At 40.2% G+C, this 27,732-nt stretch overlaps 2 protein-coding genes and 1 pseudogene across 3 annotated transcripts; all 3 read left to right on the forward strand.

Moving 5' to 3' along the window:
• Nucleotides 1–3,418: 3,418 nt before the first annotated feature.
• LOC121799552 (putative pectinesterase/pectinesterase inhibitor 22) lies at nucleotides 3,419–5,387 on the forward strand. Its single transcript, XM_042198960.1, has 2 exons — nucleotides 3,419–4,383; nucleotides 4,545–5,387. Exons 1-2 carry the CDS (start codon nucleotides 3,447–3,449, stop codon nucleotides 5,213–5,215), a joined length of 1,608 nt encoding a protein of 535 aa, XP_042054894.1. The 5' UTR covers nucleotides 3,419–3,446; the 3' UTR covers nucleotides 5,216–5,387.
• Nucleotides 5,388–5,623: 236 nt separating this feature from the next.
• On the forward strand, nucleotides 5,624–10,656 carry LOC121783728 (annotated as a pseudogene).
• A 2,418-nt stretch (nucleotides 10,657–13,074) lies between these two features.
• On the forward strand, nucleotides 13,075–16,296 carry LOC121749111 (protein FAM133A-like). Of its 2 annotated transcripts, none has more exons than XM_042143716.1 (6): nucleotides 13,075–13,319; nucleotides 15,011–15,080; nucleotides 15,173–15,235; nucleotides 15,516–15,554; nucleotides 15,668–15,724; nucleotides 15,962–16,296. In XM_042143716.1, the coding sequence occupies exons 1-6, from the start codon at nucleotides 13,123–13,125 to the stop codon at nucleotides 16,052–16,054; spliced, it is 519 nt and encodes a 172-aa protein (XP_041999650.1). In that variant the 5' UTR covers nucleotides 13,075–13,122; the 3' UTR covers nucleotides 16,055–16,296. The 2 variants fall into 2 exon arrangements, with proteins under 2 accessions (XP_041999650.1, XP_041999655.1); XM_042143721.1 differs by having other exon boundaries at nucleotides 15,516–15,524.
• Nucleotides 16,297–27,732: the final 11,436 nt, after the last annotated feature.

A 27,732-nucleotide genomic window follows, 5' to 3' on the forward strand; every position in this document is an offset into this window, starting at 1 on the left:
AATTGATTTGTCTTTGATTACTCATATTTCTATATTTAGACTTTTCAAAATATTTGTGGAATGTAAATATATTAGCAAGTATTGAAATTAAATTTGGCTAAACCAAATAATAATTATAAAATACTAAAAAATAATAATGATAAAAAACAAAACTAAATTAATATCAATATCAAACCAAGAACAATATTGCATCACACTAACATTTTTTTTAAAATTTTGGTGTTACTTCAACTCAAGAGGGAAGATAAAATGTATACTACCAATTATAGAGCGGAGTTAAAAGATTGATAAACATAAAAAAAATCGCTAAAACCTCACTTCAAATAGTACTCCGTTCATAAGTATTTGAATATCTTATCTTATCGTATCTTATCTTATTAATCTAATATATTTAGTGGGTTTTTTGGAGTATAATTTTGATTTCAAATAATGGTATAAAGTTATGCAATTTATAGTAGGGGTACATTTTTATTAATAGAATATAGTTTTAATATAAGTGTTGTACTCTATTATTATATTCATGCTAAGTTTTAATTTGAAATTTTAATTTATTGGTGTTACTTCTAATTTTTTGAATTATTTTTTTTGAATTAAGTAATTATATTTAAGTGTTGTATAGATTGAATTGTTTTTTATTTACTCATATTTCTATTCTTTTTTACTTCTCAAAATTTTGAAATATGTTTATATTGAATTTAAATGTGGCTAAACCAAGTAATTATGAAACACCAATAAATAAAGATATAAAGTGAAACTAAATTAATATCATTATCAACCAAAGAACAATACTGCATAACATTAATTGTTGTTGTGTATAGTAATATACAATTTTATATATAATATATTAGTTTAATTAAATATGTTGAAATTAATTATAAATATATATTTATATTCAAGATATATAATTTATAAATATATGTATATTTAAATTACTAGAAGTACACATAGTTATAATTAATCGAAACTGGTGAACTATTTATTCCTTCAAACAGTTAGCTTTTTTTATTCTTTTATAAATAGTAGTATTACATTTTTCTTTATTTGTATGTCTTATTCTATTTCATCCACACATCTCCTCTTTTGTTATTTCTTTTATTTTATACTACACGCATATCAAATATTAAAATAGTATACAATCATCTGCTAAAATATGAAATGTTTCATTGAGAGTGGGTTGAGAGAAGTAAAATTTACAAATATTTTTTTGTTGTTGTTTATAATATTACAAATACTTATTTAATTAGTTCTTATCTGTAAATATATTTTTATACTTATTTACTCTATATTCTTTATTTTAAGTTAATATATCTTCATTATTTAAAAATCTTTTGTCATGTGCTATGCACAGGTGTTAACACTAGTTTTATTTAAAACTAACTCATTCCACTCACATTTTATTTAGAACTAATATATACAAGTGATACTCATATTCCACTAACCTTTTTCCACCCACTTTTCTTAATATTTATTAAAACCCGTGTCGCTAAGGAATGAGACTCCTAATAGTGGACGGAGGGAGTATTTCGATTGCAAGATATTGCTTCCTCCGCGTCCATATTTTGCTTATTCTATCATGCAACAGCTAACTATGGAGCTCCATAGGGACTGTTTCTAACACATGCATTCCTCTATGAAACCTATAAGCATAGCTAACATTAAAGAGAGAAAATTACTTTACCAAAGTGCAAGAACATTGAAAATAAGATTGCTTTGAAAACGTTGCAGATAGAAGTGGTGGTTTCTAAACTGATAGTAGTAGTATCAAAAGTTTTCTCTTTCAAAAGGTTTATGTAAATATTTTGTTGTTCATACTAGCTTCATTATTGGGTGAAGTGTAGTCCATGTCAATGCATATTCGGAGACAAAATGTGAATAGTTTAAGCAAAGGCTAATGCAAGCATGAACATTTTCTATGTTCTTCAAAAGGTGAGTTATATCTAAAACATTGAGCAATAAAGTAGTGCTCTGCCTCTGCATGTTCGTCAAAAAAAAGTTACATCTAATAAAGTAATGTGAGCAAGAGCTGTTTTTATTATTCTCCAATTTACTACCTGTCACATTTGGTATGATGTCTAGTTAACTTTTAGAAAGAAGTTAAATTAATTAGCCTGATTAAAAATGCTTTGCTATTTTTTCCAGTGCTCTACTAACCTGGATTCCACTTTCTCAATAAATTTTGTAAATTTTTTTGCATGGAATTCTCTATAATTCAATAGGAGTATTAATTTTCTAATTGTGTTGTGCTAGAAACAATTTAAATGCAAATCGAAAGATGATCGCCTACATATTAAAATATTTTTCCACAAAGTAATATGTATAAGTCGTCACACGATTAGAATTTTTATTCTCATCACCGATTTATGTCATACTATATGACTATGAGCATAATAGACGCTACAAAAAAAGAGTTAAGGATACAAAATTTTTGAAATATAACTATGGAGTACTGTGCAATTTAGGATGCACAAAAAAGTCACTAAATTAAAGACAAATTACCTTCATATTTTATTTTTCTAGGATATTTCTATTCGTATCTTTTAATTTTAGTTGGAATATCAACAATAAAGATGCTTTTTAAAGTGTTATTAGTGGTATATTTACAAATAAAAATCTTGCAATAAAAAACATCGTTAGTCATTTTTTTTGGTAGGGTGTGATCGTTTCTAATATCTATCTTTCTATTAGAACAGAAAGTGAAATACCTAAAAGTGGCCTTAAGAATCTTATTGGTCCTGTTTAACTTTTTTGTTTAATTTCTTTTGTCATGTTTGAAGTTGTACGCATGCTTCATTTGTGGATTATTTGATTCACAATACTGTAAGAATGCCGACAAAATTAAAAGACTTGGGTGTTCATTTTAGAATCCCATCTCATCACTTCAACATTAAGACAAAATTCATTCCCAAAATCAAAATCAATACTCCCTCCGTTTCTCCATAGTTGAGTCATTTTTCCATTTTGGGAAGTTCCCTCATAGTTTAGTCATTTCCTTATATAGTAACTTTTTTTTCTTTCTTACTTTACTCTCTTTTACTTTATTCTCTCTACTTTATTCACTTTCTACTTTATTCTCTCTACTTTTTTCCTTCTCTTACTTTTTTATCTATTTATTTAACATATTCAACATCCCTTTCTTAAACTCTATACCGAAAAGTTTTGTCTCAACTATGAAGAAACGGAGGGAGTATTAAAGAGCTCAACGTCATTAAACGTAAAAGTTTATGATGAAAACCCACATCTTCTGATCTCAAGAGAATCAAATTTTTACATTTGGTAAAAGATAGCATAATCTCCAACTTTGCCATAAAGAAAATTAAAGTATATTTTCTATCAACACAACTACTGAACATTCCTTTCCCTCTATTTTCATCCATTACAAGCAATCCCATAACATAAATATGCATCCAATCCAACAAAAGCAATCACCATTTTCTTCACATCAATCAATGGCTAATTTCGCATTTCTTCTAATTTTTACGATGACATTATGTTCATGTCACCTTCTCTCACATGGATTACTCGATCAAAACCAAACATTCGAAACCCTCATGGCTAGAGCTTGCGACAAGATCAACAACCAAGACTCATGCCTCTCAACCCTCCAATCCCATTTCGAGAGCCACGACCACCCAGCCGTCTCCGTCCTCACGGCCGCCCTCAAGAACTCGATCAACGAGGCTCGGTCCGCCATCGATAAGATCACGACGTTCAACACGCTCTCCATCACCTACCGCGAGCAACTGGCCGTGGAGGACTGCAAGGAGCTCCTCGACTTCTCGGTGTCCGAGCTCGCGTGGTCCTTGGCGGAGATGAACAACATCCACGCCGGCCTCAAAACCCCTCACTCAGACGGAAACCTCAAGGCCTGGCTGAGCGCCGCCCTCAGCAACCAGGACACCTGCCTCGAAGGGTTCGAGGGCACCGACCGCCGCCTCCAGCGCTTCGTGCGGGGCAGCCTCACGCAGGTCACGCAGCTCATCGGCAATGTGCTCACTCTGTACACGCAGATGCACGGCCTGCCTTTCAAGCCGCCAAGGAAGAATGCAACGGAAGATCCCATTTATCCGGGCTTCCCGGAATGGATGACTGACGGCGATAAGGCTCTCGTCGCCTCTGGCCCCACCGGGATGCACGTCGACGCGGTGGTGGCGCTGGACGGGAGCGGGAAGTACCGGTCAATCGGGCAAGCGATTTTGGAGGCGCCCGATCATAGCAACCGGAGGTTTGTGATCTACGTGAAGAAAGGGGTTTACCGTGAGAATATCGACATGAAGAAGAAGAAGACTAATATTATGCTTGTCGGAGATGGCATCGGCCAAACTGTTATTACCGGCGACCGCAATTTCATGCAGGGATGGACTACTTTTCGAACTGCCACTGTTGGTAAGTTTGTAAAATAGTACTCTCTTTGTCTCAAGTCCCAAGTAGTTGAGTCATTTCTATATTTTTTTTCAAACATATTGTTCTCTCTTATGGTACATTTTTTCTGCAGTTTAACTTTTAAACATCAATTTCTTAAATCTGATGAACAAATTATATTTCAGCTGTTTCGGGGAAGGGATTCATAGCAAGGGACATAACATTCCGGAACACGGCAGGGCCGGAGAACCACCAGGGGGTGGCCCTGCGAGTGGACTCGGACCAATCGGCCTTCTTTAGGTGCAGCATGGAGGGGTACCAAGACACCTTATACGCTCACTCCCTCAGGCAGTTCTACCGCGAGTGCAGCATCTCGGGCACCATCGACTTCATCTTTGGCAACGGGGCGGCCGTGCTCCAGCAGTGCAAGATCTTCACGAGGGAGCCGCTGCCGCTGCAGAAGGTGACCATCACCGCGCAGGGGCGGAAGGACCCGCACCAGAGCACTGGCTTCACCATCCAGGACAGCTACGTGTACGCGACGCGCCCCACCTACCTAGGCCGCCCCTGGAAACAGTACTCCCGGACTGTCTACATCAACACTTACATGAGCTCCATGGTGCAGCCCAGAGGCTGGCTCGAGTGGTATGAGGACTTCGCTTTGGGCACGCTCTGGTATGGTGAGTATCGGAATTATGGCCCAGGAGCCGCTCTTTCCGGCAGGGTGAGGTGGCCCGGTTACCATATCATCAGGGATGCTGCCACCGCAGGTTTCTTCACCGTCGGCCGTTTTCTCGACGGGATGGCGTGGCTTCCCGCCACCGGCGTCAAGTTCTCTGTCGGCTTATCCAATTAGTTTATCTTTATTCTCTTTCAATTTAAGGATTTATGTATAATTAAAAATGTAGATTACTATCTAGATCAACTGAATTTATTTTGTTACTGCTAAATTTGTGACCGAAATTACCGCAGTGTAACCTCCAACATTCATGGATGGCACTACAATAACATTGAAATGAGTTGTTGAATTTTTTTCCCGCCACATACCAAAAACAAGAGTAGTCCTAAAACAAATTCAGTTGTCATACACAATAATCAACTGCGCCTGATAAAAATAACCTCGACGTACCCAAATAATCACTCCTTCACCTTCATATTCTTGATGGAGAAGCCGTGACCATTTCACGCCCTTCTCCACTCAACCATATTATACACAATCAACGTCCATCATAATCACAGGACGCACAATTAATATAACAAAAAAATGGGCCAAGATGGGCTGAAAAAGATTGCAATAATCAGCGTGTGTTCTCTCCTCCTGGTGGTGCTGCGCTCATCGTGGCGGTTCTCTTCGCCGGCCACAACACCGCTAGCGATACCAAGGTCAAACCAAACACTTCGCAGAAGGCCATCGTGGCCATCTGCCAAACCACCGATTACCATGACACCTGTTTCAAAAGCCTCGACGGCCAAAACACCTCCGACCCCAAACAGCTCATCCAGGCTGCCATGCAGTCCACCATCGCTTACCTCAGAACCGCCCTCGAAAACTCCACCGCTCTCAAACAAGCCCAGACTGATCCCCGCGCTCGCGCTGCTCAAGACGACTGCGGCGAGCTTGCCAACCTCGCCATCCACGATCTCGACAGATCCTTCGCCAAGTTCAGCCAGTTCGACATCACCAACGTCGACGACATCCTCATGGAGCTCAAGATGTGGATCAGCAGCTCCATGACGCACCAGGAGACCTGCCTAGACGGCTTCGAGAAGGTCAACAGCGACTTCGTGGGGCAGATGAAGCAACTGCTCAACGCCTCCATGGAGATTATCAGCAACTCGCTTGCTATGGTTGCCGAGATCTCCATTTTTCTCGAGTCCACCATGGGCATCCAAGGCACCAGCGGTAGCCGCCGGCTCCTCTCCGAGCAAGACCTTGTTGTGGAGGAGTACGATAGCTGGATTGACGCCGTCAAGCGGAAGTTCCTCACCGTCCCAGCAGTAAAGATTAGGCCGGACATCATCGTGGCCAAGTTCAAAACCATAAATGAAGCCCTCCTCCACATCTCTAAGAACAACAATAAAACATTCGTTCTCTACATCAAAGAGGGCGTTTACGCAGAGAAGTTGATAATCAACACCTCCTTCACGAACCTCATGATCATGGGCGATGGCCCCACCAAGACCAGGATCACCGGAAACTTGAATTTCGTCGACGGAATTGGCACCTACAGAACCGCAACCGTTGGTACGTGTGTGTCTATTAAGTACTAATCAATTAAATAATATGTTCATCTCCATTCAAAATGTTTTATAAGAAAATCCACCGCAGCCGTGCAAGGGGATGATTTCATAGCCAGAGACATAGGCTTCGAGAACTCAGCAGGCGCGGTGAAGCTCCAAGCCGTAGCGCTGCGCTCAAGCTCAGACAGATCCATATACGACAACTGCCACATTGATGCCTACCAAGACAGCCTCTACACGCACGTCTACCGCCAATACTACAAAGACTGCGTGATATCCGGCACGATTGACTTTGTATTCGGCGACAGCGCTTCCGTCTTCCAAGTGTTAGAGGAGTGAAGATTCAAGAGATGAATGAAGAGTGCATGCTAACATGGCTGCATGCATTGCTGGAAAAGAGAGTGCACGAGCTACTGCCTTTCATGCTGACATGGTTTCATGTGTTGATGGAAAAAGGAGTGCACGAGATGACATGGTACACAAAAGCATGGGATTAAATCCGCTGCCAGCTGCAGCCAATGAGTTGAGGGACCACTCTTGTACGTTTAAAGAGGTGTTGATGAGAGGATTAAAGCAGAGAGCAGTTGGTTAGGATTAGTGTGATTTATGCTTTGATTAGTGAGTTAAGTGTAACAGAATATGGATCTAGATTGTTCCATGAAGTAGCATAAGTTTGTAATCTTCACTATTAATTCAATGAAACAGTACACTCGGCTCTCGCTCACTATCTGTTTTTTAGCTATGAATTGTATGGTTTTCATCTTTCCTATCTGTTGTTGTTCTTTTCATGGTATCAGAGTAGGATGCCTTTGATCCTGTCTCTTTCCTCCTTTTTTCTTCTCTTTTTGTTTCTTATAAAAAATGGCAAATTCCAGTGGTTCATTTGGAGGCATTACTCAGAGTCAAGGAACTCAGCCTACCTATGGACAATTGCCTCCAATATCAGTGAAATTGACTGATGCAAATTTCTTGATGAGGCAACAACAAGTTGATGTCACTGCCTACGGATATGGGCTAGAAGGATTCCTAAATGGTGACAAAACACCTCCACCTCAGATGATAGCTGTTGCTGAAGTAGAATGAGGAACTGCCATAAATAAGGAATTTATTTCATGGCAGAGGCCATGAGGCAGGATAGAAGAGTGGATGCTCTCTTCTCTATCAGAAGGAGCCCTAGGTCTAGTTGTAGGCCTAAGATCAGCAAGAGACATCTGGAGTGCTCTTGAAACAAACTTTGCCAGTAGATCTACTGCAAAGATTATGCAATATCGACAATAAATGCAAAATTTGAAGAAGGATTCACTAAGTATGAGTAAGTATATTGGAAAAATGAGGAGCTTTTTTTATCCCCTTGGATCGGTTGGGTGCAGAATCTCTGAAGATGAACAAGTCATGCACGTTCTTGGAGGCCTGTGCAAGAATATGATCCAGTAGTTTGTGCTATTAGCTCAAGATCTGATTCATGGAGCTTAAGAGATGCTACTGCCTTCTTACTTACCTTTGAGTCAAGAATGGAAACCATGAGATCACACTCTTCCAACACAGAAGGCTCACAGCCTGTTCTAAATCTGATGCAACACCCAAACCAGAAGAGGGATTTCACTCCATACAATGCTAGATCTGATTCAGGGATTGGAAGAGGAGGATCAAGAAATCAGAGAGGAGGTAGAGGTGGAAGAGGCTTTGGCAGAGGAAATAACAAAGTGGTTTGTCAACTATGTGACAAACCAGGACACACTGCAGCCAAATGTTGGCACAGATTTGAGAAAAATTATGCTCCTCCTTAGCTCCAATCACAATTCAGAGGAAATCCATCAAATCAACATCAAAGTTTCTCCAATCCATCAACACATCTGCTGCATACAGCTTCTGCAATACCTTCTCCAGCACCCAGTTCTTTAAATGTCTCCGAGTTTGGCTTTGATTCTAATGCCTCAACTTGCTGGTATCCAGACTCCGGGGCTACTCGCCATGTTTCTGGGGATCTCAGCAACCTCAACACAAGCTCAGGATATTCTGGAGGTAAGAGTCTTTTACTTGGAAATGGTTCAGCTGTTGCTATTTCAAATGTTGGTGAAACAGAACTGAAGTCTCACTCTGATAGTTTCTCCAGAAAGCTTACTTTAAAGAACCTTCTACATGTTCCTAGCATTACCAAAAATCTCCTTAGTGTGTCAAAATTTGCTATGGATAACTCTGTCTTCTTTGAGTTTCATCCTGACTTTTGTTTTGTCAAGGATCTAGGAACCCGGGAAATCGTGCTCAAGGGAACTTTTGACAAGGGATTGTACCACTTTCTTGTTGATCATTCACCAATCAAGAGAAGCTCTAGCTCCACCATTTCCTTTCCTGTTCCATTCAATCAAGGATGCCCAGCCATTCATTCTGTCAGCTCAACTTTTTCAGCAGATAATACTAGTTCAAATGTTGTATCTAATGTTGACTTAGCCTTGTGGCACAATAGATTAGGACACCCCACTCTAGAGATTGTCAAGAGTGTACTCAAAAGCTGTAATATCTCTTTTAATTCAATCAATGCTTCTCAGCTTTGTCATGCTTATTGTATGTCTAAGCTCATAGGCTTCCTTACAATCCTTCTGAGTCTTTGGTTCCCTTTCCCCTTGAGTTGATACACAGTGATGTCTGGGAACCATCTCCAATTATGTCTGGAAACAAAGCTTTGTCGTACTAAACACATTGAACTTGATGTTCATTTTGTCAGAGATAAGGTTATGAATAGGGAACTTGAGCTCCGACATGTTCCCACTCATGATCAGGTGGCAGATATCTTCACTAAGCCCCTAGGACAGCAACCTTTCATGAAGCTACGTAACAGACTTGGTGTTGTTTCCCTAGCTTCCCTAAGGTTGGGGGGGATGTTAGAGGAGTGAAGATTCAAGAGATGAATGAAGAGCATGCTGACATGGCTGCATGCATTGCTGGAAAAGAGAGTGCACGAGCTACTACCTTTCATGCTGACATGGCTTCATGTGTTGATGGAAAAAGGAGTGCACGAGATGACATGGTACACAAGAGCATAGGATTAAAGTTGCTGCCAGCTGCAGCCAATGAGTTGAGGGACCACTCTTGTACGTTTAAAGAGGTGTTGATGAGAGGAATAAAGCAGAGAGCAGTTGGTTAGGATTAGTGTGGTTTATGCTTTGATTAGTGAGTTAAGTGTAACAGAATATGGATCTAGATTGTTCCATGAAGTAGCATAAAACCTCAGTTTGTAATCTTCACTATTAATTCAATGAAACAGTACACTCGGCTCTCGTTCACTATCTGTTTTTTAGCTATGAATTGTATGGTTTTCATCTTTCCTATCTTGTGTTGTGCTTTTCACCAAGGCTGCACGCTCCTGTTCCAGAAGCCATTAGCCAACATCAAAACATCGTGACGGCTCAAGGCAGGCAGGACGCGAGGCAGCCGACGAGGCTGGTGCTCCAAAACTGCACATTCAAAGTGGATGCGGAGCTGGAGCTGGAGCCGGTGAAGCACCAGGTCAAGTCTTACTTGGGCAGGCCGTGGAAGGCATTCTCGAGGACCATCATCATGGAGTCATTCCTTGACGACTTCATCCAGCCCGACGGATGGATGCCGTGGGAAGGCGAATTCGGTCTTCAAACCCTCTTCTACACCGAATTCAACAACCGAGGGCCGGCTGCTCCCAAGGCGCAGCACGTCAAATGGCCGTGCATGAAGGAGCTGCCGCCGGCTCGTATCAAGTGTTTCACGGCGGGGGAGTTTTTGGACGGAAACCGGTGGAAACCGAAGCAGAAGGTGCCGTACGCAACGGGATTCATCTTTCCTGTGCCTAAGGAAGATCCTAACATTAAGTACTCCCCTGTTTCGACGGAGAAGACCTAAGATTTGAGATCTGTTGCAGATAGAAAGAGAAAACTTCCACCACCTCAACCTCAGACACCTGCTGCTGCTCCAGGTTCCTCTCCCCACTCAAGCATAGCAGCTTCACCGTTGCAAGCCGTCTCGCCTTACCGTCTCGGCTATGGCACAAACGTCTTGGCTCCTGTTGGAATACTTCCTTGGAATTGAAGAATTTGTGATGAAAGATTTGGGAGCATTGAAATACTTCCTTGGAATTGAAGTGTTAAGGTCCAAACAAGGAATTTTTCTCAGATAGAAAAAGTATGTCCTCGACTTACTGACAGAGACAGGGCTACTAGAATGGAAGCCTGCGGAAACTCCGATGGTTCCCAATAATGGGCTGAAGATAGAGGAAGGAGCTGATCTTGTAGACCGAGAAAGATACCAACGATTGGTAGGAAAGCTCATCTATCTATTTCACACTCGACCGGATATTACCTATACAGTTGGTGTGGTCAGTCAATTCATGCACAAGCCACAATCTGATCATATGGAAGTTGCCTTGAGAATTGTCCGATACTTGAAAGGAATGTAGGCTACGGAGTTTTTCTAGCAAAAGGAGAAGACTTGGAGATCGATGGATATACTGATGCTGACTGGGCAAGCAACCCAGTGGATAGAAAATCGACGGGAGGATACTTCACTTTCATTGGGGCAACCTAGTTACTTGGAGAATCCAAGCCTCTTAGCTCAACTGGTTGAGAAGGGAGGCAAGGATACCGCGTCATCCTAGAGGTCGCGTGTTCGACCCCTGGGAGGCGCATCTTGGGGATTAATTTCCCTAGGAATCCTAGTGGATTCACTGGCCTGACTCCAGAGCTTCGGGAGGTGATTAAGCCTGTACCCGTGCCTGGACCCAAGAGCTGGGGGAGGTGAAAAATCCTGGACCCGTTCCTGCGGGGCTGGTGGACCCATTGGGTCCCACCTTGACAACGAAGCGCAGCTTGGTAAGACGCTTCACCTCCGACCGTTAGGCCGGGGGTCCGAGTCACTTCGGGGGGTAGGTGGGGAACCACCGTCGATCCTCCTTTAAAAAAAGAAAAAAAACCTAGTTGCTTGGATAAGCAAGAAACAAAAGGTTGTGGCCTTGTCAAGTGTCGAGGCCGAGTTTCGAGGGATAAAAAGTGGACTGGTGGAAATTCTGTGGCTGAGGAGGTTGTTGACAGAAATTGGCTTTCCACCTACACGGAAGAGTCAATTGTTTTGTGATAACAAAGCGGCAATCAGCATCTCAGAAAATCCAGTGCAACACGACAGAACTAAAGCAGTCCATCCAAAGGTTTTCAAGGAAATTTTGGGCAAGTTAAGTATCGGAGATACCGTTACTCAACTTGAGGGGGAGTGTCAAAGCATATCACAAGGAATATCCTTAGAGGAAGGAAAGGAAAAGATCACGGTATAATTGATTGAATAATTGTGTAATCAGGATTGATAGAATATCCTAAAATAGCTGATGCACATTTCCTTAGATAGGAGTAATTCTCCCCTATATAATAGGGGTTAGTGTAAACTCTTAAAAATATACAAAGAAATACACAACGCTTTCTACTCCTAATATTCATATTCTTCAATCCTTTCAATATGCAGAGCCATATGAGTATCGTCTCTCGATTACCATCTTAAAGACTAATTGTGTTTTCTTCTTCTGAAACTATATTTATCCAATTCAGAATATTTATATGTGGATTTAAATGAACATCCATTTAACCGTCAAATGCCATAATCCAAATTTGCACTGAATGTTAACCGTCAAACTTATTCTCTTTAAATGTACATTCATTTTTATTATGGTATATCTACAGAAATATGATTAATTCATTTTTATTATGGCATATCTAAAAAAATTAATATATTTTTATTTTTAGCATGTTTGTCTTTTTAATAAAATGAAACTCAGTATATTCATTATCTATCTCTTTTCTATTTTATTAATATATTTATTAAAACTCGTAGCATATACTATCAAGACAATAGTATTGCAAAATCTAAGTAAACTAAATCTAAGTAATGCAACATCAACCAATTTATATCTAGATTATTAATTAAAAGGCTAGATTTAATAAGTAGTAAAATAAAACCTAGAAAATAAGACAATGAGGAAGAACCTTACAATTTCACTTGCGACTTTGTATTAAGACGACGGATACTTTAGGCTAAATCTTTTGTCAAATCACCTAAATCGTGGGTTACTTACTAGAATTAACTCGTTCCTCTTATTACTAGCATGTAATGTCCAATATAATGCTCTAACCTAAAATAATGAATTTTTATGTCATTATTCCATATCACGTTGTATCAACATTGATCTTATTCTCAACATATTTTAGGGTTAGTTGTGATTTTAGTAATCAATTATCTAAATTAAGTTAATTATTTTATCTGTGATACGAAACTCTATTTGGTAGTGATACAACTACAATGACCCTAATGAGTTGCATTTAATGTTGATAGGAATTTAGCTATAAAAAAAAGAAATTAGCTATTAAGCTTTCTTTCTCCAAATAAAATGAATAAAGTAATCAATGGTAAACGACGTAGTATCACTCGTAACACAAACCCTTATAAATAGTGTTTAGGGTATCAATTTGAAACGAAATTGTTTTGTTGACGATCATTAACAAGCCCAAATAATCAATGGCGGCATCTTCTTCCTCAACGACGTCGTCTTCCTCCTCCGACAGGTCTCGCCGCCGACGTCGGTCTCGTCGTCGTCAGAAAACCGACGAAGATCCTCTTAAAGTAACCAAAAGAAGCCGCTCCCACACAAAACGTCGCCGGAGGCGTCATACGCCTTCTTCTGATAGCTACACCTCCTCCGACGACGACTACAGGTCATAAGTGACAAAAAGTTTGTTATAGTTCCGTGTTGAATCTGTTTTTCCATGGATCTCAATTTAGGTTTTTTCGTATTTGTTTCTGTTTCCTGATTCAAAGCTAGATTCCTGCTTAATACGATTGGTTTTATACTTGCAGAGTATGTTGATATCTCGGTTTTTCAAGTCCTATTTGAAACCCAAATGATTGGGTCGTATAATTTCTCTCGGAACTAACTTGAATTTGTAGTTTCCTTATAGACCGGTAGCTAATCTGAATTTTCTAATGTTACTCTGTTACTTTTATTGTTGACAAAGGTTTTAGGTTAAGTTTTACGGCAATTTTTTCAATCAGACAACTTTGGAGAGGACCCAATTTGCTGGTTGTTACTTATGAAAAAGAAAAAAAGAAAACGTGACCTTGCTACTACATTATATTGTGGGGAATGAAATGAATGAAATATTCGTTCCTCTATTGAATGGTGGGAATTATATCGTGTGTTCCAGAATTAGTGTATCGTTTTTCAAAAATGATCTTGAAGTGGATGTATTTGCAGGATATGAATGCATTGTGGAAGATGGGTTTACAAATAGGTTTGGAATATGAATTCCAAAGTACTGACTTCTTTATCTTAGAAAATCAAAGATCTAGCTATTATAGAGTTAGAAAAAAATTGAGAAATAAAATCTAGTTTTGTGTGGAATCATTAATTAGTTTGATTGAGTTCCATGAATATAACTGCAAGTAAAGATAGATACCTTGTTTGTTAAACCTAATCACATATTACAAACAAGTTTCTTCCTTTTAATTATATTTCTTATAAATCTTTGATATAATTTAATGGGTCCAGGGTCTCCTTTCTAGTTCTTCAAATAAGAGGACTTTTCTTACTCTGGTTTTCTTCTGCACCTACTGAAGTGTTTAGTGTTGAAGGACCAAGTTAATTGCATATTAAGGCATACTATCTAGTAGTCTAGTCCACAACTATCTATGTCCATCTTGCCCATTAAGCATGTTGAATAGCATTAGCAAAGCACTATAAGTAAATTAAGTTGTTTGCAGTTATAAGTTTAATGACAGAGGATGCAGTTTCTTGCAAGAAAAGTTAATGGACGCATAAGATAGTGTGCATGTAAAATATACTCCCTCCGTCCCAACTTAAGAGTCATGTTTTTCCATTTCCGTCCATCCCAACTTAAGAGTCCTATTTCACTTTTACCATAAATGGTAAGTAGGCCCCACATTCCACCAACTTATTCGACTCACATTTTATTATAAAAGTAATATATATATATATATATATATATATATATATATATATATATATATATATAAGTGGGACCCATATTCCACTAACTTATTCAATCCACTTTTCTTTACATTTCTTAAAACCCGTGCCCTAACTAATTAGGACTCTTAAGTTGGGACGGAGGGAGTATATTGTAGCGCACTCATATGTTTAAAGTTGAAAACTAGTTTGCATATATTTCGTGTAATGATTTCTAGATTAGCATTGGAAATTGAGGTGGTGCTGTTTATGTATGTCTAAGATCAACATGTTAATCCTTTCTGGCCTTTTGCTCTTTTATTACTGAAAAATGCTCTTTAGAAAAGTTTTTCCCGTGCTTTGTTCCTTTACTTCAGCTAAAAGTGGGAATGATGGTGTATGGACTTCTTCTGAATTCATGTTTCCTTTCATGAATTCCAGTTCTTCTGATAGTGAACAGCATACTTCCCATCATTCAAAGAGGCATAAAAGGAGTGAAAAAGCGAAGAAGGTGATCCTTTCAGGGAATTTTGCGTACTTATTATTGAGTAACGGTTTTCTTGTCACACATTAGTGCTCATTTACTGGTTGGTTGCATTACAGAAGAAAGACAAAGAGAAAAAGAGAGATCATAGCCATGGACGCCATAAACTTAAAGATAAAGAGGTAGAAAAGTATTCCTTCTGCTCATAGGATCTCCATTTTATGATAGGACTTCATTGTGACCATATGAAAAAAAATTGTCTTGAAGTGGGCATTGATATGTACTTAAGATAGAATTATGGTTGTCTTTTCTTCACTGACACAATGATTTTTGAATATGAGATTCTGATGTTACTTTGTGCCTTTCATTAATGGCTCTTCGAAATTGGAGCTGGTGCCCATGACATGGTGATCCTGGATGTTTCTGGCTTGGTTTTGTCATGCCAATGTGAGCTATATACAGAAGAAGCAGGAAAGTAGTGGTCCTGTGCAGCTTTCCAAGGTTTTTATTCTTATTGTCTAAATTCGTTCTGCTCTACTTGCATCTTTGAGTCATGCCATACATTTATTGGAACAGCTTTCCAAGGTTTCCTGATGTATACTATGTTTATTCAGTTCCTGGGAAAGGAGAAGGATGATAGTGCTCGCCGCAGTGCCGTCTCTGGGAAAAAGGTTTTTCTCATTCCTTCCTCTGCATATGCAATACATGTTCATGCAAGCACTTATGTGTCATCTTTGTTAAACAAAATTCACAATTCTTGATTTCTTGCATTCTTTATGGTTCACAATGGTGCATTGGTGCCCAAGGAAGGACCGCATTCGTTTAATGCCCCCAAACAGCATTTACTGCATTTTGTTGTTATTAACCTAAGTACCTGTTTTTAAATTCATGTCAAATTCCCTTTGTAGATATTACTTAAGCTAGATAAAACAAAAGAAGACAAGTTGGCTGAGAACAACCGGAATGAGCTGCTGAAGTTCTTGAATGCTAGTTATGATTGATGACGTTAACCAGCATATGTATTCTGTTCATTGAAGGGCGTCAGTTCTGATTTGCCCTAAATGTAGTATCCGTGGTTGTTTGTGGGGGTAATATTGTTATACAGCCTTTGCTGGTCACGAGAATATAACTTGTTGGCCTTTGGCTAGCAATTCAGGTTTGATTGTATACGATATGTTTAGGATGAATGTCATTGGTATCTTTGTATTGAACTGATTTGGTGAAGAAAACTTATTTATTGATATGTTTTGTGGCCATTGATGGTGAAAATCTTTTTTCATAGCTGCAGGATTTATGGTGCAATCTATAAAAAATGGTTTCGCTATGCACAGTGTAACTTCATGTTTTTGTGCCATTGCATTTCCTTCAGGCAAATATTGAAGTATGATATTTTTACAGGGATTATGTATATAATCATTGAATTGGTGAGATTGTTGATCATTTTACACATGGTTCATTTATTCAGTGAATGTACAAACACAAATATAATGTGAGATATGTCGACGGGTTGATTAAATTTGTTTTGGCACATCAAGATAATTTATATTATTCATTTGTCCAACTAAGTTTTTTCTCCTAGATTTGAAAAAAGAAGACTAAGAGTGTCCACTATAAATTGGACCGGCACGGTCACAAAAAGTTGTCCACATCCACAAAAAAGTTGTCCTATCCAATAGTAGACATCTCCATAGGCATAAATTACATTATTTTATTAATTGTTGATATATTTTTATTAAATTTGAATAAAAATTATCGGACGATAATAATTAGGAAAAACACATATTTTTAACATAAAAAATTAAAAGAGTGTAGATGTGTGTGAATGGGAGTGAAATATGAAGTATTTATAAAATAATAATAATAATAATAATAATAATAATAATAAAAGATTTCCACGCGCCGCGGCTCGCCCGGCTGTGCTATAGGCCGCCGCTGAATACAACAGATGGTAAAAACTTTTATCGAGAATTTTTGTACACAGAATCTGCTGTAGCCCTCTTTTTTTCATTTTGTACTTTTGTTCCCTTCCACCAAAATTTAGTTGATTCATGTATGAGTTCCAATTTTGCAGACTGGTGCGCACATCATCCTTCCTTTTCTCCTTGGCTGCTCCCCTCCTCTACCGCCGTCTCCTCCCCCTCTGCATTCTTCTGTAAAATCTATGCGTAAATCTTTTTTTTATTCCTACCTTTTTTATCACAACAAAATGCTAATCCTGTGAACAGGTTCAATGGAATGACAGTTCCAGTTGAAGTTTCATTTGTTATTTTTATTTTGTAAAATTTTCGATGATCAATTTTCATTATAATTACTCTGCCGCAGTTTTCTTATATCATCAATATGATAGGGGGATAGGAGGATTGGTTCAAATATAAGTGGGGCAAAGCAAAGAAATCTCATAGGAGTACCGGTGGCGGATCCAGACTCCGAAAATGGCAGGGGCAGAATTTAATATTTAAATATTAAATATTAATTATTTAATTTAATTTAATATTATTTTTAATAATAAAATAAATAATTTTATATTAATATTTAAGTAGCACTAGCTTCATTAATAAAATATAAACATGCATTAGCTTGCAAATATGTATTATTCATTTAAAAATATAAAATAATTGTACATATTTTATACATTTAAAATCATCGTAAATGTTATATACAAAAGTGATACAGGTAGAGTAGTAAATATTCAGATTTTAAAAATATTTAAAATGTTTATTCTGTTACATAGAGAATAATTAAGATGCATGGATCACAAATTATAAGTACTTTAGGACAAAAAGACATTAACACTGGATTAAAAATGATTTTAGTTAAAGAATAAATATAAAAACATAATGCAAATTAGTAAAAGTTTAGATTTCATAAAGTATTTAAAGGAATTATTTTGATAATAAGAAGAAATATGAATTGATAAAATAAAAAATAATAAATGGAAAAAATATGTTCTCGTTGAGGGTTGAACCCTAGAACTCTTATTTAAAAATCCAACAACCAAACCATTGGACTACTACATTTTATGTGACATTAATAGAAAACAAATATATTTCTACACTTCACGGAGGGGGCGGATATGCTATTTTCGGCTCGATTCAAGGGAAAGTTTAGGCTCTCCGAAGGACGGGAGGGGGCGATCGCCCCCTCCTGCCCCCAGATCCGCCAGTGAGGAGTACTATGCCACCTTTCTTTACACTGCCACACTTTGAATGGGATTAATTTCCACAATTGACCCAGCAGACTTACTAAAGACTTTGCAGCAACCTAACTTTCTATACAAGGTTAAAAATAAAAGAGTTACTTGTATGCAATAAATACACCAATTTTAAGTGTAATGTTATCTTACTCCAATTCTTTTAAATTAAAATACACGAATATAGTGTTATTTTGACGGTTTATCTATTCACATTTTCAATTTGTTAGTTTGTTACTGTACTATTTTGTTGGTTTGTTAAAATTGTGACTAGGTAAATAAACAAACAAATCAACCCAAAGTCTAAATCACACTAAGACCAACAGATTAAGTTACTCAAAAAGAATTACCAACATACACTAATCTGTCAGTGTTATCGATCAACCATACTCGTTGATAGATGCATCCACAATGGCGATATACTTATTGATGGAGGTTGCCCGCCTATGCTATGGATAGACTGTTGGTTTCTTGGGATTACAAAAGATACAACCGAGCGTAATACAATAAAAAAGAAAGAATACAAAAGGAGAAACTGAACTTAAAAGTACAACGGTAAATCGAAACAACTAAACCGTGAATTAGCCGAGTCGATGACTCTTCCCGCAAGACGAGATACGCCCCGGTAGTGCTCTCGGTTTGGCGTGTCGTCCCCAAAGGTAAAACGGCTAAGTGTGCGGTGGTCTAAAATCGGGATCAAGATCAAGATCAAGATCGGGATCGGAATCGGGATCGGGCCCGGGCCCGCGAGCACGGGCTCGGGCGGGCGGGCGGCGGCGGCGCGCGTGTGCGCGCGTGTGGGCTCTTTCACCCATCTTGGTCCACTATAATTATTAAGTAACATAAAGTCACTTAATTTAAACACATTAAAATATGTGTTAATCCTCCAATGTGGGATAATTAACACTAGTTAATTATTCCCTAAGCTCCAACTCCAAGCTTTAATTAAAAGCTAATTATGCCCAACTTTAATCCACTATTTCTCACTCACCGGAAATCGGATTTGAAAAAGTGAATATACTACATTTATCTACGTAAAATGTAGATCGACGCTATGTCATTTAATTTCACAAAATTAAATGTCTCGTCACATTTATTATTTGGTCAAAATCCATTGACCGGACATATTTAATCCATGATTTTACAATCCCCACATGAGTGGAAATAGCCGAATGCATATGCATGCAGACACAAGCTCAACCCTCGAGAGGTATATAAGCATAAGGATAGGTAGTTGTTGGCTTTGAACCTTCCATAGTCGACACCATCGGTTACATAGGCGGCTTAGTAGCACGATGCTTTGAACTAATCCCCCACGGCGTGCACCGAGATAATGGTGTTCACGCTTAAACACTTCAACCTCATCCGTTCTCACGTTTTGTGTCCGTTGCGGTCTTGGACCCCACTTTGGATTCATAAGTGCGTTTTATGAAGCGACCACACTTCGCACTTATATAGGTGATTCTTAGTCAAGTACCTTACTTGGTCTCCTTGAGAAGTCCATCTCTTTTAGATATTTAAGAACCATTAAAAGTCATAGACTTAGCTTGTACCACTAGGCAAGTTCTCCAACACTCTATTGCTCTCTAGGGAATAGATATAGTTGAGTGTTTCTCATGAACTCTCATAGCTTAGTTGTCCCTTTGAACCAAGTTCTTGGGATCTCCAATCATCATGGTTGGGTTACCACTATGATAATTCTTTAGTTTGTGGATTTCAAACCCATTTCCTCTAGCAACTTATTCATTTGATCACGGTTTAACCCTTTGGTTAGCGGATCCGCTAGATTATCTATTGACTTCACATAGTCAATTGTAATCACCCCTCTTGTGATCAAATGTCTCACGGTGTTATGTCGTCGACGTATATGTCGAGACGTACCGTTATAGAAACCATTGTTTGCCCTTCCAATAGCCGCTTGGCTATTGCAGTGGATCGGCACTGGTGGCACTGGCTTAGACCAACATGGAATATCTTCAAGGAAGTTCTTAAGCCACTCGGCTTCCTCACTAGCCTTATCTAAGGCAATGAACTCCGATTCCATTGTTGATCGGGCTATACATGTCTGTTTTGTGGATTTCCACGATACAGCACCACCCCTAATAGTAAAGACGTATCCACTTGTTGAAAGTGAGTCTCTATTATCGGATATCCAGTTCGCATCACAGTACCCTTCAAGTACCGGGGGGTATCTCGAGAAGTGTAGCCCATGATTATGAGTATGTTTTAAATATCTCAAAACCCTCACAAGAGCTCTCCAATTCTCTTTGCTAGGATTACTCGTGTAACGACTCAACTTGTTCACGGCATAAGCAATGTCAGGTCGAGTGCAATTAGTCAAGTACATAATGCACCCGATGACCCGTGCATACTCTTCTTGTGCAACGGGCTCGCCTTTGTTTTTGCTCAAGTGAACGTCGAGTTCAATTGGAGTCTTAACCGGCGCGTCATCATAGGCCTTGAATTTATTCAATATCTTCTCAACATAATGTGATTGTGTTAAGATGATTCCACCAGACGTTCTTAGAATCTTCATTCCAAGAATTACATCGGCTAGACCCATGTCTTTCATGTCAAAGTTTCTCTTTAACATGGCCTTTGTATCGTTAATTACTTTAGTGTTGCTACCCAAGATTAACATATCGTCAACGTATAGACACACTACAACATGGCCGTTATTAGTGCTCTTGATGTAGACACATTTGTCGCACTCGTTGATTTTAAACCCATTTGATAACATCACATTATCAAACTTCAAGTGCCATTGCAATGGCGCTTGTTTTAATCCATATAGAGACTTTACGAGCTTGCATACCTTTTTCTCTTGTCCAGGTACTACAAACCCTTCGGGTTGCTCCATATATATTTCATCTTCTAATTCACCATTTAGAAACGTGGTCTTTACATCCATTTGATGAATCTCAAGATTGTGCAATGCAGCAATAGCGAGAAGCACTCAGATAGATGTAATCCTTGTTACAGGTGAATATGTATCGAAGAAGTCATGTCCTTCCTTTTGTTTAAAACCCTTTACTACTAATCGGGCTTTATATTTATCAACTGTTCCATCGGCCTTAAACTTTCTTTTAAGGACCCATTTGCATCCTAAAGGTTTAGCACCTTCGGGCAAATCAACCAACACCCACGTGTGGTTTAGCAAAAATTGAATCAATTTCGCTTTGAACAGCTTCTCTCTAATGTAACCCGTCTGGGCCATCGAATGCTACTTTTATAGATGTCGGTTCTTCATCTAACATAAAAGCAATGTAGTCAGGACCAAATGTTTTTGGTGTTCTGACTCTATTACCACGTCTTAGTACTGTATCCTTTGGATCGGGACTTGCACGCTTGCGCGATTCAGGTTCCTCATCCGCTGATTTAGAACTAGTGGCTTCTTCTTCCACTGGTTTAGAACTAGTGGCTTCTTCAATTCTTGTCTCAGAATTGGTTGAGACTTTTCTCTTGTCTTTGCAAGGAAATGTATTTTCGAGAAATACAACATTCCTCAACTCAATTGTTATTCCTACTGTGATAGTCGATATTTCAGACTTGTGAACAACAAATCGATATGCACTACTGTTAAGTGCATATCCAATGAAGATGCAATCAACCGTTTTAGGTCCGATTGTAACTTCTTTGGGCTGAGGAACCATCACCTTTGCCAAACACCCCCACACTTTGAGGTATTTGTAGGATGACTTCCTTCCCTTCCACAGCTCATAAGGAGTAACATCTTTTCCTTTGAGAGGAATCTTATTCAAGATATAGTTGGCTGTCAAAACAGCTTCCCCCCACATGTTATGTGGTAATCCTGAAGTCAGAAGCAGTGCATTAATCATCTCTTTTAGAGTTTGATTTTTGCGTTCTGCAACACCGTTAGATTGTGGTGAATATGGAGCAGTTGTTTGATGAATTATACCACTTGCGTTGCATAACTCCTAAAACGGGGCTACATATTCGCCTCCTCTATCGCTTCGAATCGTTTTGATTTTACAACCAAGTTGATTCTCAACTTCGTTCTTATAATTTTGGAATGCTTCTATTGCTTTATCTTTACTTCTTAAAAGATAAATGCAGCAATACCTTGTGCAATCATCTATGAAAGTGATAAAGTACTTTTTACCACCTCTAGTTTGCACCATCTTTAAATCACATACATCCGTGTGAATTAATTCAAGGGGTTTTGTGCTTCGTTCAACTGAGTGAAACGGCAACTTAGTCATTTTTGCTTCAAGACAAATTTCACATTTATCTTGGGTATACACTTCATTAGCCTTTAGTAAATCTAAATTCACTAATCTTTTAATGACTTTTGAATTTACATGTCCCAATCTACAATGCCATAAATTTGAAGACTCGGTCAAATAAGAGGAAGTAGATGCTTTATTATTATTCGCCAATGGCTTTGCAACACTGCGAGTTGCCACACTAAGCTTGAAAAGTCCATCGGTTACATAACCTTTTCCGAGGGATTTTCCAAACTTATACAAAGCAAACCTATCAGACTCAAATACAAGTTTAAGCCCCTTATTAACTAGTATTGATCCTGACACTAGGTTCTTGCGGATGTCCGGGACATGCAGCACATCCTTTAAAGTGATTGTGACGTCAGACGTCATCATGAGAATCATGTTGCCAACGCCGAGGATTTCGGACGATGCTTGATTCCCCATGTTGATTTTCCTCCCTTCAACAGCCGTGTAGGAGGCAAACTTGCTCCTATCTGAGCAGACATGAGCAGTAGCGCCGGTGTCGATGTACCAGCCACCCTTGTTATCAACAAGGTTAACCTCTTCAGTGACCACAGCAATGAGGTCGTTTTCATCCCAGTCCTTGAACTCCTTCTCAACGACGTGGGCAGCCGACTTCTTCTTCTTGCTGCGGCAGTCTTTTGCAAAGTTGTCCGGTTTGCCACATTTGTAGCAATCGCCTTCAAACTTCTTTGTAGGCTGCTTTCCCTTCCCTTTGTCACTTGGACGATTTGGGCGAGGGCGTTTGTTGGAGGGACCGCCCCGCTCCAACAGATTGGCTTTGGCTTCAAGTGGGGTGAAGCCCTTAGCCTTTTGGTCGCTTTTGCGCACATCAGCCTCAATGCGCAACTTCACGATCAAGTCTTCAAGGGTCATCTGCTTTCGCTTGTGCTTGAGATAGCTCTTGAAGTCCTTCCAACTAGGAGGAAGCTTGTCAATGATCGTGCACCTTAGGAATTTGTCGGGCAAGGTCATCCCTTCAGCCACTAGTGCGTGGATGATCATTTAGAGCTCTTGGACTTGCTCCATGACAGGTCGAGAATCGACCATCTTGTAGTCCATAAATTTAGAAGCTACAACTTGTTCAGTCCCTGCAGCATTATCTATGCTATACTTCTTTTCTAGGTTTTCCCACATTTGCTTAGATGTGGTTACATTGAAGTATACATTGTAGAGGCTATCATCTAATGCACTTAAAATAAAATTTTTACATAGATAATTCCCTTTTCTCCAAGCTTCATAGTCCGCCATGTCTTCGAGCCTAGTCTCTTGGTCGCTTGGCGCAGGCGGCTCGTTTTCCGTGAGGAAGTTGGCTACGCCCAATGTTGTCAAGTAGAACAACATCTTTTGGTACCACCGCTTGAAGTCAGATCCTCCAAACTTTGGTGGTTTCTCGGCAGGTGGCATCATTCTTGGTGCCAAAGGTGCCGCACTTGGTCCATGGAAGGAACCAATTCCGTTGCCCCCGAAGGAGCCAACAACATGGTTAGGCATAGAGCCCCCACCATTCATGTTGGGCATAGAGCCCGCCATGGTCGTACCAGCCCCGAAGGGACTAGCACCCGCATGAGACCCGAAGGCCCCAGCATTCGTGTGAGACCCGAAGGCCCCAGCACTCGATCCATTAAAGGATCCGAATGAACCACTAAAAGTGGAACCAACCGAACCACCAAAGGTGGAACCAGTGGACGCCCCGAAAGGGTTGTCCCAAACCCATGGGACAGTTGAAGAAGCGGGTGGGAAGCCGGGGGTTGGCATCATCGAGGGGATCGATGAAGTGTTGACCGGTTCAGTGGTCGCCATGGTAGAGGAAATGGCGGCGGCGGTGGTGGTAGCAGCAGTGTTGGATTCAGTCGACATCTCCAGCAAAGGTGTTAAATGTTTCGAAAGTTTTTAGGTTCAGTTTAGTGTCCAAATTCCTTCAAAAGCAAGTTATATCTCGTCTTGCGATTGTTGGTTTCTTGGGATTACAAGAGATACAACCGGGCGTAATACAACCTAAAAGAAAGAATACAAAAGGAGAAACTGAACTTAAAATTACAACGGTAAATCGAAACAACTAAACCGTGAATTAGCCGAGTCGGGGAGGCTTCTTCCCGCAAGATGAGATACGCTCCGGTAGTGCTCTCAGTTTGGCGTGTCGTCCCCAAAGGTAAAACGGCTACGTCTCTGGTGAAGCAGCACCGCAATCAACAGAGCTCCGGCGAACTGGATGGAGGAGAGGGCAGAGCTTTCGACAGAAAAAACAATGCAGAGAGAGGGAGAGAGCTTATGAATGCAGAGAATGCTTGTTTTTCATGTAATGCAGTGGTATGACTAGCCTATTTATAGGCCAAGCCACCATGCAGGGTCAACCAAGCCATTGAAGGCTCATCATGGCAGATTCGTAACCGTCGTCGGTTACAGGCGTGTGGCAGGAGTGTACCTTTCGCGTGTGGATTTCTTATGTGGCAGCCGTGACTGTGCCTCGCTTGACGATGTGTCAAGCCACTTGGACTGCTGACTCGGCGGTGGTCTAAAAAGATTAGTTTGGGCCAAGCACCAAGCCCAAAGACCAATTGCCAAGATCCAAGATCCAAGTCCAAGTCCAAGATCAAGATCGGGATCGGGATAGGGCCCGAGGCCCGCGGCCCGCGAGCGCGAGCACGAGCACGGGCGGGCGGGCGGCGGCGGCGCGTGCGTGTGGGCTCTTTCACCCATCTTGGGCCACTATAATTATTAAGTAACATAAAGTCACTTAATTTAAACACATTAAAATATGCGTTAATCCTCCAATGTGAGATAATTAACACTAGTTAATTATTCCCTAAGCTCCAACTCCAAGCTTTAATTAAAAGCTAATTATGCCCAACTTTAATCCACTATTTCTCACTCACCGGAAATCGGATTTGAGAAAGTGAATATATTACATTTATCTACGTAAAATGTAGATCGACGCTATGTCATTTAATTTCACAAAATTAAATGTCTCGTCACATTTATTATTTGGTTAAAATCCATTGACCGGACATATTTAATCCATGATTTTTACATAGACAACTTCATCGATGATATGACGATAAACTCTACATATGTCACTTCATTTTATAACTACATCCTTTTTAGAGCATCCACAGTGGTCGGCGGACAAGCAATAGCCCAGCCATAGCCCAACCATGCCACATCAGCAGCACTAAATTCCTCCTGCCACATCAGCTGGACAAGCAACTGGACAAGCAATAGCCCAGCCACAACCTTGCCACATCATCAACACTAAAAATAAATAATTAACAATCACACAAAATACGGAATTAAATTCACGCCACATATACAGGAAAATTCGATAATTTCATTTAAATTAAAAAAGGTACATAATTTAACAAAATTACATAATGAAAAAAAAACTATCGTCGTGCAGTCCTCCGCGCTCACAACTCTTCAATTAAATCCTTTTGGAGTCGAATATGAGCATCCACTTGGCGCATGTCGGCATGTGCCTGGAGGCGGCCGGCTTCATCGTGAGGTACCCCGCTTCGTACGTTGTGGGCGGCCGCGCCGTGGCTTGGACCGGCTTCATTATCGTCGTTGGCCCAACTAGTCAGTTGTACACCTTCATCTTCGACAATCATGTTGTGCATGATAATACATGCGTACATTATATCAGCAATGCAGTCGACATGCCACAAACGCGTTGGACCCCTAACTGTCGCCCATCGAGACTGGAGCACACCAAATGCGCGCTCCACGTCCTTGCGCGTCGACTCCTGTCGTGCCGCAAAGTAGGCCTTCCTCTCATCTGATGCGCATCGGATCGTCTTCACAAAGACGGGCCACCTAGGGTATATCCCATCCGCCAAGTAGTAGCCCATATCATGTTGGTTGTCGTTGGCGACAAAACTGATGGTCGGACCGACGCCCTAGCACTGCTCGTTGAAAAGGGGCGACGAGTTGAGGTCGTTGTTCGAACCGGCTACCCCAAAATACGCATGCCAAATCCACAGTCGGTAATCAGCTACGGCCTCGAGGATCATCGTTGGATTCTTTCCCTTGTAGCCTAACATACCCGGGAACCCATGCTTCTCCCCGTGCATCTGCATCAGCTCCTGGCAGTCTTCGGGGGTTGGGCTTCGAAGGTACTGCTCACCGAATATTTCAACCACGCCCTGACAAAAATACTTCATACATTCAAGGGAAGTCATCTCGCCGATGTGGAGGTACTCGTCCCACATGTCTGCCGTGCCTCCGTAGGCCAGCTGCCTGATTGCCGCAGTGCACTTTTGAATAGGTGTGTGGCCGGGTCTGCCAGCCGCATCGTGCTTGAAGCGGAAACACAGATATCGACGCTCCAAAGCGTCGACAATACGCATAACAGGGCCCTGCTCATCCTAAAACGCCGCCTGAAAAGGTTGGCGTTAAACTGCGGCTCCGGTGCGAAGTAGTCTTCGTATAGCCGCTGATGTGCAGCTACGTGATCCCGGTCAATCACTGCTCGGCGGTGGACAACGTGTCAAGGTTGAGGTACCGCCGGCTGCGAGGCCCGTTGTAGCAGCCGGTCTATCTCTCGGGACGTATAGGCATCCAAATGTTCGTTCAAACGCCGTTCGTACTCCTCAGCATCCCCACCACTACCACTACCACTACCACAACTACTACCACCCGCGTTACTCATTTCGCGTTGTTGTTGATCTTATACAGAAATTAAGATAGAGAGAGTACTCGTTAAAACAAGTGGTGCGAATGAAAATGTCGTGCAAATCGCGTATATATAGTGTTTCGAAAATTAAAAAAAAAAATCGCTCGCCGGTTCCTCGCCGATCGGGAGGCTGCAATAGCGGCGAGCACCCGGGAATCGGCGTAGCCTCGCCGAAATTCTCGCTGATTTGGCGCTCGCCGGCTGTAATAGTTCGGCGAGCCGCTGGCTCGCCGACCACTGGAGATGCTCTTAATGATACATTTTTCTTGTGGGTAATGCGTTGGTAATCATTATTTTTTATATTTACCAACAAATATCTGTAAGTAAATCCCTTCGTTGTAGAGATAAAATTTTGACTTTTGAATTTTATGATGGAAATTGAATATCTGTAAGTAAATCCCTTTGTTGTAGACATAAAATTTTGACTTTTGAATTTTATGATGGAAATTTAAGAGAACTTCAAAATGAAAGAGAAATGAGTAAACGTAAGGGTAGCAAATCGTGCGTATTGTGTCGTTATCGTGTATAACAACAAACACGAACACGACCAGTTAAGAAAACTCCAAA

Source organism: Salvia splendens, chromosome 1 (genome assembly GCF_004379255.2).
Source record: "Salvia splendens isolate huo1 chromosome 1, SspV2, whole genome shotgun sequence".
NCBI classification, from domain to species: Eukaryota; Viridiplantae; Streptophyta; class Magnoliopsida; order Lamiales; family Lamiaceae; genus Salvia; species Salvia splendens.